Source organism: Corythoichthys intestinalis, chromosome 14 (assembly GCF_030265065.1).
Source record: "Corythoichthys intestinalis isolate RoL2023-P3 chromosome 14, ASM3026506v1, whole genome shotgun sequence".
NCBI lineage: Eukaryota > Metazoa > Chordata > Actinopteri > Syngnathiformes > Syngnathidae > Corythoichthys > Corythoichthys intestinalis.
This window is the reverse complement of record NC_080408.1, coordinates 17,116,204-17,132,969: the sequence shown is the minus strand read 5'-3', so window position 1 is coordinate 17,132,969 and position 16,766 is coordinate 17,116,204. Positions and strand designations below refer to the sequence as shown.

Genomic DNA, 16,766 nt, shown 5'->3' with positions numbered 1-16,766 from the left:
GTAACATATTTTTGTATTTGAAGTACATTTTTTGTTCAATTTTCACACTTTCTGTAGGCGACAAAACTTTTGTCTTGCCAAAACTTGACCCTTATGTCTTCATTAAATGATAAATCTTTTTTCAGTGAAACAAATATATTTTTGTACATTCAACATCATTTGGGAGGGTCTTAGCTTTCATATGAGCCATTTCTGAAACCAATTGAATAATTAAAAGTCAGGTTATTAGCAATTGTTTCTGGACCTGGGCTCTTGAGCTCACCGTCTTCGTCCGTCTGCACCTCCAGCTCGGCGCTTTCCTTGACGCCCTCCGGGTTGCGCAGCACAAGCTTAACACTAAGGTTGGTATAGGGCGTCAAGTTGTGGATAGTATGCTGCGGGTCGCGGCCCTGCACCTCGTAGCACACTTCCTCCCGGGTCTCGTCCTTGCCGCCCACCCACGAGCGGTACTGCGCCGTCAGGTTGTAGCTGTGGCAACGTGTCACGTTGTAGCCCAGCGGCTCCCAGCGTACAGTCACCTGCTTGGACTGGACATCCAGCACCTCCAGACGGCGGGGCCCGTGCATGGGCTCTGTGGGGATAAGAGCGAGGCGAGAGTGTGAGGCCACATGCAGACAATCAATTAGACCTCATGAAATGCCAGGTGGTGTGCATTAGTCTCGGCGAAACGAGGGAAATGGATGCAATGTATGCGGTGGCACAGCCTCTGCTGCTGTTCTTTTCTCTTTTCTCAACATTTGACACCCGGTCAAATTTCATCTGTTTGAAGTTGATGCGCTTCCTGTTTCAAAGGCGCAGCGTGATGGAGTGCGGGGGAGCAAAGGCACATCCCATCGCTGCGGCGCTCGCATGCCAACGCAGCACCAGCACCACTGCTGCTGCGATGGCCACCACAGGGGGCGTATCCAGTCTTCGTAGGATGGTGAATTTTCGAATGGCAGCTATTTAATGCCATGTCATACAGATGGAATAGGGCTAGGTTCATACCACAGGTCTAAATGCACAAATCCGATTTTTTGCCATATGTTTTTTGGCGTGTCCGTTCAGACTGCCTTTGTCCATTGAGACCGTTCAAGTATCACGCATGCGCACTAATTCGCAGTCCGAGATGCACTCAACAAAGAGACCCGCATGCGCAGACGCATCAAAAGAAATTACACATGCTAGCTGTATGTCATTCCCGGCTGATCATATTTTGATTTCCAAAAAGAGGACACAAATAACAGACATTAATAATACCAGTTTAGTCTTATATTCAAAGTTTATATGGACTGATAGAATGCATACACGCACACACATGAGCTTTGATGTGTGTGCGTGAAATGACGTGGGTGCGTCAGTTTGCCCCAACTCGGCCATGTGTGCAGAAATGAAATATTGCTCATTCGGCGTACAGAATGAAAATCGAAAATTGTAAAGCTTGTTCTTTTCTTCATTTTATTGTTTTTATGACAGTGGTCAAGCCCGCTTCGTGCTTAAAAGCAGAGCTCAAGCTAGGCGCTAATGCTTACATGGCTGCCATTCCGATTTGGGAGTCTTGACAGTTCAGACCGCCAGTCACGTTCTGAAAAAATTCGGATTTGAACCACATACGAAAGTGACTCAGATCGGATTTGAAATGGTCCACTTCTATGCGACTTGTCCCATTCAGACCGTCAAGTTAATGCCTGACTCGAGTCGAAAAAACACGAAAAAATCGGATTCGTGCATTAAGACCTGTAGTATGAATCTAGCCTAGGTCACCTGGACTGGGGATACAATCGTATCACAATATTATAACGATGTCGATAATACAGTATGATGATACAGCAATGGTATTTTTTGCATTTTGGCATCTTTTTCTGATATTTGTATTTACATTGAAGATTTTTGTCTTGATATTGTTGGTACTTTCATGTTTTTTTTTTTTTTTTTTGGACACATTATCATTAAGCATTTCATATACTGTCATACTGATGGCAAAGAGGGGCCCCAATGCAGCACTAAAATGCTGGAAATGGTAAGTACAAATAATGCTACTGCCATTTACCAACAGTGATAAGGAACTTTGAACACAGCACCTTGCGTCTCCTCTTGACTGCTGTGTTCTGGTGTTCAATGTCCAATGCAGTGCAAAGAATATCAAGTCACGTCACAAAAAACAAAACAAAACAAAAAAGCCACTACACTACATGGCGGAGTTCCGCTCTGAGACCCCCAATTTCGCCAAATTTCAAAAACTGTCCGATATGCATGTTTGATACATCATTGGAAAGCTTAAAATCTCAATTTTCTGTGGAAAGAGAAAATTTGGACAGGAGGGCATTTTAAAACAAAACAAAACAAAAGTTAAACAGCAAAACCCTATTTGGAGGTGAGATCACGCAAGAGCACAATTACAGATGCCATGACTTTAACGAGATAATATCGCATACTTACGTTGTTTCCATCCAAAAACTCCATGTCGCATGTATCAATGAGTGTCAAGACACAGCTGTGAATGGCCACAGCTGGATTTTTGGGGGATTTTATGGGTGAAACACGGTAATATAACAAGGGTCGCAATGCAGAAATCGCAGACATCAAGGAGTGTTTGAGATGTTCTTTTACATATATTTACCCTTTTAAACTTTTTTTTTCAATTTTTCTTTGTTTGGATTGATTATTTATCTAACATATCGGAGAAAATGTGACAGTAAAAAAAAAAAACAATCAAGCGATATTTATTAGGTAGATATCCATGACTTTTTTACAGACGCCATTTTTTTCATTGTGACGAATATGCAAATGAATAATTTTTTAAAGTCGTTTTTTTTTTTTTTTTTTAAACGAAGTATAAGACATCAATTAATGAATATAAGCTAAAAATTACAGACATTTTGAATAATAAATATAATTAATTACCTTGAGTTGAAACAAAAGCGGTTGCGCAACGTCTGTAAACGGGGGTTTCCAGGATAAAACGGACAAATTAAAAATAGTTCGGGGGCTTAATGCGCCATGAATCTGCTATGGCAGCATATAGACATACTGTTCTGTCAAATACAACAGTTGTTTTAGCTTAGAATACAGCAGTTTCTTTTAAAGAGGAGTCCAAGAGCAGAAACTGCTTTTTCAGTCTTGTCTGTGTTTTCCGCCATATATATATATTTTTCCAAACGGTGTGGTATCAATACAGGATCCTACGGAGCCCCCCGAGTGCCAGGGTAGAAAAAATTAAAAAATCATAGCTAATCTGCACCCACAGTTTACTAAACTGTACCCACAGTTTAGCAATCTGTACCCACAGATTACTAAACTGTACTCACAGATTACTAAACTGTCCCCACAGTTTACTAAACTGTACCCACAGATTACTAATCTGTACCCACAGATTACTAAACTGTACCCACAGATTACTAATCTGTACCCACAGATTACTAATCTGTACCCACAGTTTAGCAATGACCCGGAAACTGTAGTCACCAATGTTTGGCGGGGATTCCAAACAAACGCCGAGGGACAGACCGAGCAAGCACCTGCACCTTTTGCCCTCGGCGAACAAAGGGGTTTTAAAAGGTAACTATTGCACATTTTCTTTGGTAGCCATCTACATTTTCAGGTGTCATCAATCAATATGGCATGTTGTGTGTTAGTAGCCGCTAATGCGGCTACTAAAAATAGCTAACTGACAAATGAACACTACTTGAATTAAGCACGCATGGACACGACAGCAGTACAGAGAATGTGCAAACACAACATGCCATATTGATTGATGGCAACTGAAAGACGCCTACCAAAGAAAACGGGCAATAGTTACCTTTTAAAACCCCTTTGTTCACCGGGGCAAATGGTGCAGATGCTTGCTCGGTCGGTCCCTAGGCGTTTGGACTCGGAGTCCCCGCCAAACATTGGTGACTACTGTTTCTGGGTCACTGCTAAACTGTGGGTACAGATTAGTAAACTGTGGGCACAGTTTAGTAATCTGTGGGTACAGATTAGTAAACTGTGGGTACAGTTTAGTAATCTGTGGGTACAGTTTAGTAAACTGTGGGTACAGATTGCTAAACTGTGGGTACAGTTTACTAATCTGTGGGTACAGATTGCTAAACTGTACCCACAGATTAGTAAACTGTGGGTACAGATTAGCTATGATTTTTTATTTTTTCTATCACGGCACCCGGGGGGCTCCGTAGGATCCACATTGAATGGGTAAGGGAATCTTTATCAACTGCCAAAACCTGTTATCGCGAACCCCTCTGATTTTACCTAAGAAACATTTTTTTTCTTTTTAATATTTGCCCCCCCCCCCAAAAAAAAAACAGAATTTGAAAACATGTTTTTCATCAGAAATTCAATACCTGATGCTATTAGTACAGTAATGACTATCCCATGAGACATCACCAGTCTGTAGGACACCACCTTAGTTTCTCTTACATGCGTTTCTATCAATTCCTGGTGATAAGGAGTTGGTCCACCCAGGTTGGACATGACTCACCCCCACACCATCCTATCAGCTCTAACCATTCTGCTTTTTCCCCATCGTCTTTCAGTGGCTTTTCCACCCATTCCTAATCCCTATTTTGCCGCCGTCCCGCCTCTCCGACAAGAGGGTGAAGGCGGGCGGCCGCGAGGTAATGGGATCAATTTCTATTCCAGGTTAAATTTGCAGCCCATTTCTCTGGAACTTAACACTTTAGCAGCTATTAGGGAGGAGACAGGGGCTCCATTTCAGCTCCTGTTACCCCCCGGGGATACTTGGCCCTGGCGGCGGATCGGGCGTGCGGCCGTGTTTAACATTCATAGTGTGCACCGAGGTGGTTGATTGTGTGAAGGAATCGACACTGAAACACTTTGGGATGCCGTAGGAGAGAAATACAGCAACATCTGGAAAGGAAAGTTACAAGACGAGGGGAAAAAAGGAGGGTAACATTAAGGAAACGAGGTCATAACGTTAGCACAGGAGGCGCTAACGCTAGAAGAAAGCAAGCCCTCTTGACGGCTGAGCGACAGATGGAAAAGCTACGGATGTGTATCCTCCCTAAAGAGAAGATGAAACGCCGTCGCAAACCGCCACCCTCCGGGCGTGGTAGCAATGCTATGAGTTTGAGTGCTACACACGTGCCAGACGGGAAAGTGGAAAACATCTGTCTGGAGGGGCAAACGTAGAAACCAACGATTTTATGCATCAGCTTGAAACATTCGTTTTTAGCATACGCAAACGGCATAACAGAGTTCTTGTATAGTAGCACTCACATACAATATTTTCTATGTAACCTAAACCTAACCTAAACTCCTTCAAGAGGATGCAAAGAAATGTCCATATTGTAATTGCTTGTGAAGTGAAAATTGTACCGAAATGGCTCATAGGAAATTAGTAATTCCTATTTTTACAAGTTTCGAACAAATGTTGTAATTTCAGAGCTTTTGCCACTTAAATTTATCTGCAGACAGTTTTTTTTACATTGAAAATTATACTTAAGGGTACTATGAAATTCTACCGCAATTGACTTTAAAATGATAGACACACATCTATCCAAAAAAGTGACAGAACAGGCTTAATAATTGGATCCTAATTTATTTATGCCTTGTCCCTGCCACCTGTAAAAATCTCCAAGCAGAAGCAAAAGAATTAGCTGCAGATATTTGCAGTATGCTAGCATGCTAACCTAGGCTTTCTATTAGGCTGTTTCCGTGTGACGGGTCTGTCATTCTGTCAAAATGTATTAGATAGTGTTAGAGGTAAATAACTTTCGCCATGTTTAACCGCATTTAGTCGCATTTATCCTCCACATTTATTCACATTTAGTCTCAGCTATTGTTACCACACTATCTTTTGTCCACAAGCAGATTTATCTTAAGGGCCCTTTCCTGTTAATGCTAACACAGCAGAATAGTCACATCCCTGTTTTGCAGTCACAGGAAAACCGTAAATTTGTAAAGTTTCTAAAGTTTGGTGAAGTTTCAATACTTCTCCTTAATTTACTTCCCTATAAGCCGGTTAGACATAACACAAGTACAAGTAGATATTGTTTAGCAGAAGGGTGCTAGGGTCACAGGGGTACACAGGTTGCGCCACAGCCTGACCTAGGCGTCTGGACCGGAGATGCTGGTGCTGAAGAGGCCTGTTTTCGTCTGGCCACCTGCTCAACACGACATCCCAACATCACGACACCCTATTGTCTAAGTATGCTAATTACCTTACGAATGGAGTATATAAGGAATATGCCTGGCTGGAGAAAGTACTGATACTTCTGCTTTTCTGTGATGCTAAGACTAGAGAACTATCAGCCAGATATCTGTTACTGTTGATTGCTTTGTCTCTGGAATCAGTACACTCGAATCAAATTGCATCTCAAGGCCTGTGACTCTTTTTATTTAGATTAGCACTCAAGTATTAGTATACCTAGCTTCTGAGTAACGAACACAAGTTAGGACAGAGGAGTAGTCCGGTGTCTTTACCCTTAATAGGGGCCCAGACCCTCACAACAGGTATTTTAAATCTAACAATAGCGAAGCAAATGAAAGCCAGAAATGACTCTCAATTCTGGTTGTGATGTCACAACCAGGATTACTGAATTGGGTGGAATAACTACGGCTAGGTTCATACCGTAGGTCTTAATGCACGAATCTGATTTTTTTCTCATTTTTTGGACTCGAGTGAGGCATTAACTTGACGGTCCAAACGCGAAAAGTCGCATAAAAGTGGACCATTTCAAATCCGATCTTGGTGTCTTTCATATGTGGTTAAAATTAGATCCGGGCCACATTTTTCCAGAATGTGGCTGCGGTCTGTCAAGTCCCCCCAAATCGGAATTCATGCAGCAATTAAGTCAGCAAAGAGCGACAGAGACAGGGCGCTACGCTAGTGGTGGAGCTGTGCATTAGCATTAGCGCCTAGCTTGCCTTTAACACGGCTTTTGGGGACGGGCGGGTTTGACAACGGTCTTAAAAAAAAAATAAAATTGGTTGAGGATAAGCCTGAGAATGCTCGGTTTTCTCTCTGCTCCAAATGATCAATATTTTAAGATTGCTTACACACCGATATTCAGGGCAAACTGTCCGTATGTGTGTGTGTGTGTCATGCACGGACAGTGTGTGCATGCTATCGATCCATACTAACTTTTAATTAGGGCTGTCAAAATTATCGCGGTGGTAATCAATTTTTTAAATTAATCACATTAAAATATTTGACGCAAATAACGCACATGCACCGCTCAGATTAAAATGACAGAAGTGTAATGTCCGTTTGTTACTTGTTTTTTGTTATTTGGCGCCCTCTGCTGGCGCTTGGGTCCAAATGATTTTATGGGTTTGGGGAGTGAGCATGGTGCAATGACATCAACAATGGCGAGCTACTAGTTTATTTTTTGATTGAAAATTTTACAAATTTTAATAAAACGAAAACATTAAGAGGGGTTTTAATATAAAATTTCTATAACTTGTACTAACATTTATCTTTTAAGAAGTACAAGTTTTTCTATCCATGGATCGCTTTAAGAGAACGTTAATAATGTTAATGCCATCTTGATTTATTGTCATAATAAACAAATACAGTACTTATGTACCATATGGTGAATGTATATATCCGTCTTGTGTCTTATCTTTTCATTCCAACAATAATTTACAGAAAAATATGGCATGTTTTATACATGGTTTGAATTGCGATTAATTAATTTTTAAGCTGTAATTAACTCGATTAAAAATTTTAATCGTTTGACAGCCCTACTTTTAATATAAGACTAAATGGGGATTATTTATGTCTGTTATTTGTGTCCTTTTATGGGAAATCAAATTATGATCACGGGTCACTTTGCTCGTTTTTAGATTTTTTAGATTCGTAGCTCATGCCGTTTATTGGCATAAGCTTCAGCAACTCATTCACAACAAATATAAGTATAATATAGTGAAAATACAGCAAACATAATATTCATATCTCTCACATAGAATGTCCAAACAAAAAAAAAGTGCTTCAATCTATGTTAATAAAGTCCTATTCTCACACAGTTAAACAACAATGCAAAGAGAACTGGCATTCACAAATTCACAATCAAAACATATGCAAAATACACATAAAACTTACACTTTGGTCAAACTATAAACATTTTAGCAACTCGTTTAGCTCAACAAATACACTGGATGGCATTATTTAGTCACAATATACAAAGTATGATGCTGGTAGCCATTATCAGGAGGCTTCACAATGGAGTAAATCACAATGGACCCGCACTAAACAAGAATATACAGCATCAGTCGAGGGCCAAAACGCACTCATTGGCTTGATCTCTTATTAATTTAAAACTCGCCCTCAACACCTTGTAGTGTATTTTAATCACTACCTTACGTAGTTAAAGACACAGTGAAGTACGACAGCGTGGTCATGTTACGTCACCGCCCTGCGACGTCAACAACAATGGCGATCTACTAGTTTATTTTTTGATTCAAACATTTTTACAGCTTTTATTAAAACGAAAACATTAGGAGGGGTTTTAATATCAAATTATTACAACTCGTACTAACATTTTCCTTTTAACAACAACATGTCTTTCTTTCATTGGTACCCTTTAAGACCTATTGTATGTACCTAGCCTATGAAATTGTAAAAAATACAGCCAGATTTGAATTCCAAATTAGTTTTTTTGTCAAATTACATTAGTGTAGTCATTTACATTTTTTGACATGGTCACCATTCCATAGCCCCTTTTTTAAGTGATTTAGGATCATATTTTAGGGTGCGTTTCTATTACTGAAATTATTAAAACTGTTTGAGAGCTGAATTTGTTCTGTAAATATGCTTGTAACTTGATCTTTAGCTATTGAAATAAATGGAAGTATCTTCAATCTGTTCCGCATTAGACAAACGAACATAATAAGCACATGAAGATTTTTAAGATCACTTCTACAAGTGCATATTCTTTTGGTAGCATATATTTGTATAACTTTAGTAATATTTAAGCATTTTTGTTTTTGCGATAAACATATCGAACATTAAGGAGGGACCAAGAGTTGTACCAAGCAAGGCTGATAACGCTGTTGACATCCAAAAGCAAGTTTTTATGATAGTTTATTTTGTTGACACACAGACCCATTTATCAGAGGCGTTCCACCTAGATGCAAGTGTGACACCCCGCACAAATCACAGCGCGAGGGCTTGTCTGCTTGAGAGTCACACTTGGGCACTTTTGTCTTCTTTTTTTTAGTCAAAGCTTTAATTTGATTTGTGTGGCCGGCCACCCTGCAATTCTGTCGACGTTTAGTGCGTCCCTTTTGGTCCGCTCGAGTGCAGCTTACAGATAGTTCCGCAAATAAAAGGGCTTAAAACTTCCATTTTCTGCTCGGCTCACCCCGATGAAAAGCGTGTGAATTCCATCTTTTTCTTTGTCCCGTTTATCTATGGCCCCTTTTCCACTGCACACTACTGCGCTTCAGCAGGTACTATTTCTCGCAGGCAGCCCAAGGGATATTATGAGATATTTTCAATATTTTAATTTAATATTTTGGCATTTTATACTTTTCCCCCTAATGTTTGTGTATTTTACAGCTAGCAGTTTTGTCATTTATTTTATCTTATAGCTCGTTTTATGCCTTTTTGTTTTTTTGATTTCTTATCAATCCAAACTTTCTGTTGTGGTTTAATAATATTGACCCTGTTGCGGTTTTTGTTCAGTTTTTTGGGAAAAAAAAACACTTTTGCCTACCATAGTATTGTTAAAATTGTGATTTTCAGTGTACAGCGGCATGAAAAAGTATCTGAACCTTTTGTAATTCCTCACATTTCTGCATAAAATCAAATGTGATGTGATCTTTGTCAAAATCACACAGATGAAAAAACGGCTTACCTAAAACACACCCATTTATAGGTTTTCATGTTCTAATAAGGATAGTATGCAAACAATGACAGAAGGGGGAAAATAAGTATGTGAACCATCACATTTAATATTTTGTGGCCCTTCCCTTTGGCAGCAATAACTTCAACCAGACGCTTCCTGTAGCTGCAGATCAGCCTGGAGAATCGATCAGGACTAATCTTGGCCCATTGTTCTCTATAAAACTGCTGTAGTTCAGTCAGATTCCTGGGATGTCTGGCATGAATTGCGGTCTTTAGGTCATGCCACAGCATCTCAATGGGGTTAAAGTCTGGACTTTGACTTGGCCACTCCAGAACGTGTATTGTGTTCTTCTGAAACCATTCCGAAGTTGATTTGCTTCTGTGTTTTGGATCATTGTCTTTTTGCAGCATCCATCCTCTTTTTAGCTTCAACTGTCCGACAGACAGCCTCAGGTTTTCCTCCAAAACATCCTGATAAACTTTTGAATTCATTCTTCCATTAATGATTGCAAGTTGTCCAGGCCCTGAGGCAGCAAAACAGCCCCAAATCATGCTGCTCCCTCCACCATGCTTTACGGTGGGGATGAGGTGTTGATGTTGGTGAGATGGTGAGGTGATGACGTTGTGTGTTACTCCCAAACAATCAAACTTTGGTTTCATCAGTTAAAGCCACAACTTCTTTTGCGTGTCCAAGTGCCTTTTTGAGAACATTAAACGAGCAACAATGTTTTTTTTAAGACAACAGTGACTTGCCCTGTGGAGTCTTTCCATGAATACCTTTCTTAGCCATAGTTTTACATTTAGTTGATGTGTGCACAGATATATTGGACTGTGCCAGTGATTTCTGTAAGTCTTTAGCAGACACTCTAGGGGTCATCTTTGGTGGACGGCCACTGCTTGGGAGAGAAGCAACAGTGCCAAACTCTCTCCATTTGTAGACAACTTCTCTGACTGTCGATTGATGAACATCCAGATTTTTAGAGATTGTTTTGTATCCTTTCACAGCTTTATACAAATCAACAATCCTTGATAGCAGGTCTTTCAACAGCTGTTTTGATCGAGCCATGATGCACATCAGACAATTCTTCTCATCAAGAGATTTCTTACCAGGTGTGTGTTTTATAGTGGGCAGGGCAGCTTTAAACCACTCATTAGTGATTGGGTACACACTTGACTTAAAATGTTTGGTAAAAATGGTTTCAATTGCTCTGTAAGTCTCCTTAGGCAGAGGGGTCACTAACTTATTTTTCCCACTTCTGTCATTGTTTGCATGCTATCTTCATTAAAATATGAAAACCTATAGATGTTTGGGTGGTTTTAGTTAAAGAAAACACTGCATTTTCACCTGTGTGATTTTGACAAAGATCAGATCAGATTTGATGGTGATTTTATGCAGAAATGTGAGAAATTCTAAAAGGTTCAGATTATTTTTCCTACCACCGTATCTTTATTTAGTAATTATGTATTCTTCTTAACTGTATGTTCACATTAGTCTTCCATTGAAGTATATATTGCAATGCAAAATTTTGGACACCCTTGGCGTGTCAAACTTGTGCATACCTCGATTCTAAACATGGGCATTTTTATCTACCGTAGTTTTAAAAATATTTTACACTATTTTTTCCTAGCATGTGTATTTTGATTTCCTCATTTGTTCCTTTTCCCCAATATCCATGTGTATTAATTTCTAATATTTTTTTCCCCACAGTACAAGTAATGGCTTTTCTGCAGGAATTTTGGATGCAATATTTTTGTCATTTTGTCTTATCGCCTTTTCCTATTTTTTTAATTAATTGAATACAGCACACTTATAATTGTTATACATTTGTGTTACGTCGAACTATCCCAAAAAGAATAGATTTAATCACATATGCTCGTAATTGTTCTTTGAATTCATACATTTAGGATTTTTCATTTATTAGAGACAATCTAAAAGTAGCTTGCATTCTTTAATATTGCCATTTACTAAATGTCTTTGTGTCTACACAAGATGCTCAGCATTTTGCTCCCTTTGGCACATAAGCAAACGTGATTTTAGTTTTACCATTATACCCTTAATATAACACTATCATAGTTATTTTAAAGATTTCCCACAATGCTCTCGCATGAGAGCACATACTGCAGCACAGTGTTAGCAAAGTCACACCTTCCTCTTTCACAGCTCACACAAGCTCTGGAAGCTTCACTGGGGTAATACTAGTGACATTGTAAGTGTAATACATCTCAGCATGGCCAAAACTTGAGGAAAAGAAGAAAAAGTAGAGAAAAATGTTTGGGATTGGGAAAGGAGAACTGGGGGACAGTTTGTAACACCAGCACTGCTGATATAATTGAATCATTTTAATTTGACATTTAAATCCCCATCCCCTTAATCATCATCATGATAATTATGGCTTGACATTTGGAACATGTTGTCACAAATTAGTGGAAAATTAGTGTCTCGTCAAAATATATTTGTGTAATATAATAGAGATGGAGAAAAAAAAAGCACACATACAGTACAATATATCTTGTTTTCTTGAATATAACCAGGGTTTGTACACCTTTTTCATGGCCAAATTGAAGGACTTTTTAGGGACTTTCAAGACCAATTTTCCAGTTTTTCCAGTACTTTTTAAATTTGATTTGAAACGATGAGGCAGGAATAAATTATGGTGCCTGCTAAGGGTGTGCCAAAAAATCGATTATTAGATTCATCGAGATTCGACGTGACGATTCGATTACGATTCATAAACAGTGATTTTCCCTATTGACCTAATGACAGCCCGCTGCTACCGGAACAAAATTCAAGACACGTCTGCCGCCCGGACACCTAAAGGGACGCACAAGGTTAAGATGGCTGCAGCGCAAGTTACTGAGCGAGAAATTTACTCCTGTTCAAAAGACTCGAAAATACACTTTATTAGGTACACCATGCTAGTAACGGTTTGGACCCTCTTTTGCCTTCACAACTGCCTCAGTTCTTCGTGGCATAGATTCAACAAGGTGCTGGAAGCATTCCTCAGTGAGTTTGGTCCATATTGACATGATGGCATCACACAGTTGGTGCAGATTTGTCGGCTGCACATCCATGAGGCGAATCTCCCGTTCCACCACATCCCAAAGATGCTCTATGGGATTGAGATCTGGCGACTGTGGAGGCCATTTGAGTACAGTGAACTCATTGTCATGTTCAAGAAACCAGTCTGAGATGATTCCAGCTTTATGACATGGCGCATTATCCTGCTGAAAGTAGCCATCAGAAGTTGGGGACATTGTGGTCAGGAAGGGATGGACATGGTCAGCAATAATACTCAGGTAGGCTGTGGCGTTCCAACGATGCTCAATTGGTGCCAATGGGCTCAAAGAGTGCCAAGAAAATATTCCCCACACCATTACACCACCACCACCAGCCAGAAACGTTGATCCAAGGCAGGATGGATCCATGCTTTCATGTTGTTGACGCCAAATTCTGACCCTACCATCCGAATGTCGCAGCAGAAATCGAGACTCATCAGACCAGGCAACGTTTTTCCAATCTTCTATTGTCCAATTTCGATGAGCTTGTGCAAATTGTAGCCTCAGTTTCCTGTTCTCCGCTGAAAGGAGTGGCACCCGGCGTGGTCTTCTGCTGCTGTAGCCCATCTGCCTCAAAGTTCGACGTACTGTGCGTTCAGAGATGCTCTTCTGCCTACCTTGGTTGTAACGGGTGGTTATTTGAGTTACTGTTGCCTTTCTATCAGCTCGAACCAGACTGGCCATTCTCCTCCGACCTCTGGCATGAACAAGGCATTTCCGGCCACAGAACTGCCTCTCACTGGATATTTTTTTATTTTTCGGACCATTCTCTGTAAACCCTAAAGATGGTTGTGCGTGAAAATCCCAGTAGATCAGCAGTTTCTGAAATACTCAGACCAGCCCTTCTGGCACCAATAACCATGCCACGTTCAAAGTCACTCAAATCACCTTTCTTCCCCATACTGATGCTCGTTTTGAACTGCAGGAGATTGTCTTAAACCATGTCTACATGCCTAAATACACTGAGTTGCCGCCATGTGATTGGCTGATTAGAAATTAAGTGTTATCGAACAGCTGGACAGGTGTACCTAATAAAGTGGCCGGTGAGTGTACATTTGTGTATGAGACAGGCAAGAACCGGGTCACACTTTGGGTCTTCTTCTGTGCGCAAGTTATTTTTTAGAGCGAGAGGGGAAGAGATAGTTGGTTGCTCTTTGCGTTTCATTTGTCAAGCAGTAGATTCCAGTCATGTTGATTGGAAAATGTCCCTAGTGTGTTGCTAAGTCCCGTGTGCATCTATAAGAGGTGAGTACACGAACCCTCGTGTACTGTTTAGCCTTCAACCTACCAATTATCTCCGAAAATAATGTCCCTGGTGCCAAATTCACTGGCAAAGATGTGGAAGTACATAAAAATGTTCAGATAAAGAGATGGCTTGAGTGTCGAGGGCTGAAAAAGACGAAAAAAAAAACGAGCCGACCTTAGCATAGCCTTAGCTTTTTTATCGACAGCTTTTTCTTACGCGACTGACAATGACATTCTTCTGTTTCAACAAGCTATCCTTTACCACCAGCCCTGTCTTTCCTATATATTATATCCTCTGGTTGTCCTACGTCTCTGACCGTTCTTGGGGGTAATTTATATTTTGCGTAGCGATCGCAAATGCTACTCAGTGACAGCCAACAAACACTTCAAATTTTTTCATTGATAACAAATCTTAATTCTATAATTTATCTACACTTCACCCTTACTATTTTTTTTTTTTTAACAACAAAAGGTAACAGTGGCAGTCAGATACCGTTTTAATTCTTTTCAGGTCATTCATTGTCAGACAGAAGCAGCACGGCACAACGTCACGCTAAAAAATAAGTTGAAAATATCAAAATGGCTTACCTCTTTGTCCTCTGAAAGACAATGCCAACCCAACAAAATGTTTACTGCATATGAAATGTGAATGGATTCACCGAGCTACCGTTAAAAGTCAGCGCAACTTGATTCATTCTTTACATTTTTTCCTCCGAGTTTTTGGTTTCGGGAAACATATGAAGAAAACATCCTTCATATGTCGTAATGTTTAGAGTCGTTTCACAAGTTCCAAAAAAGCAATGTGTGATCGGCATGTTCGTTTTTGAAAGATTACCAGAGAAAAGTAGCAGAATTAACATTGTTTTTATGCGAGGCCGGGTCTATAATGTAGTATTGCTGCTTTACTTCACGGTCTAAAAATAGCATGCATGCGGTACGCCATTCAGCGATGGACCAAAAATTCAGAGGCTGAGAAATTTCCGATAAAACGTAGACTTTTTTTTTTTTTTTTTTTTGCCCTCTTGGTGTTTGTTTACGACAGCACCGCCTGCTCAGCATCTGGTTCTGCCTGGCTCTTGTACCAAAGAGCAATTAGCTTATCAGATCATCCTCGGGCGCCACGAGCACACAGAGTCTTTATCGGATCCACATCGATTAAGTGCGGAGATGCCGCTGACTCCCAAACAAGGATGAGAACACTTTGCTGGTGATTAGACATCAGCGTGGAATCGAGGCGACTGTTCTGAGGCCGGTCGTTATCTTTGTGCTTGCGTAACTGATACGTGGTTACATACATTGTAAATTGACATGATATATTGGAATACTGATATTTGTCCCAGCATCACTGCTAATAGAGCTGACAACATAAAACTGTCTTAATATCTGATATTTTAGTTCTACCACTACTTGAAGTTCATCTATAATTGATGTTTGTGTGTCAAAATTCTCTTAACTGTCCTTTAATAGAGTTGTCGATACTTTCAGGTAGCATATAATATTGGCCAATAAAAGCATTTTGAAATGATATCGGATAATATCGACATCGGTTTTTCATTATCGGTTTTGGGCCAATATGCATGTTGCCTTCAAAGTGAATGTAGAAGCCTTCTGCCTTTATACAAGGGCGGGTCACAGCTTAACACAGCAGTTACTGTATGCTTACTGACCATTAGGTGTCGCCCAAACTTTTGTCATGTGAGCAACCTATTTGCATTCATGGTGAAAAAAAAAAAGAATGATTAAAAAATAATGAATTATAAACTCATTACTAGGGATGGGAATTGATAGGATTTTTACGATTCCGATTCCATTATCGATATTGCTTAATGATTCGATTCTTTATCGATTCTAATTTGGGGAAAAAGAAGAACAAACGTTTTGATTGGCATTGAGCCTGTTTAATCGGAAGTCACAACCTTACAAACTCACAACAAGGTCAAAAGAGGCCCAAAGCCTCAATATTAACCGTGGCAGTAAGTGGCAAATGTACAAGAATGTGTAACATTTTACTGAAACATTTTTCTTATAGAAATAAAAAATATTGGTATATATTGGCATATAGGTCGTTGGTCTGCCGTTGGCAATATGTGTTAAACTTGCAGGGGTCCCCAAACTTTTTCCAGTGAGGGCCACATAACTTTTACCTTCTCTGATGAGGGGCCGGGGTCAGTTTGTAACAGAAAAAGTGTGACGATTGCAGGAATGCCTAAATTTTAAAAAATATTGTTTTTCAGAATGCCACAATCAAATAATCCTTTCTGGATATTTCACGGAACAAAAGTAAATAAAATAAAAATAATAATATAATATAATATAATAATAATTAATAATAATAACACTATTAATCAAATAGATAATAACCAAATAACCTTCTCTGAGTTCGTCACAGAAAAAGGCCAGAAAATAAATAACACTATTGAGAAAAAAATTTTTCAAAATGCTCTCTGGTATTGTTCAGGGGGCCGGACCAAATGTCGGGGCGGGCCGTAGGTTGGGGACCCCTGTTAAAGCGTATTATTTACCGGTATATTGAAATGCATGCCTTTTAGTTTTTATGGGGCTTTCACGCTCAAGTGGGGGCGCCCTTGCGCTTCCTCACGCAAAGAAGAACGCGCTCACGTGAAGAAGAGCGCGCTTACACGCGAAGAAGAATTGCCGCATCCAAGCGAGTAAGCGA

General features: G+C 39.9%; 1 protein-coding gene across 8 annotated transcripts in view; it reads right to left on the bottom strand.

Annotated features, from left to right (window-relative positions):
- LOC130929769 (receptor-type tyrosine-protein phosphatase mu-like) overlaps nucleotides 1-16,766 on the bottom strand; it is a 468,571-nt gene that overhangs the window by 238,027 nt on the left and 213,778 nt on the right. For all 8 annotated transcript variants that reach the window (XM_057857249.1, XM_057857247.1, XM_057857248.1 and 5 more), the window contains exon 8: nucleotides 263-571. In XM_057857249.1, the coding sequence (XP_057713232.1) occupies nucleotides 263-571 (309 nt within the window). The remainder of the gene's footprint in view (nucleotides 1-262; nucleotides 572-16,766) is intronic.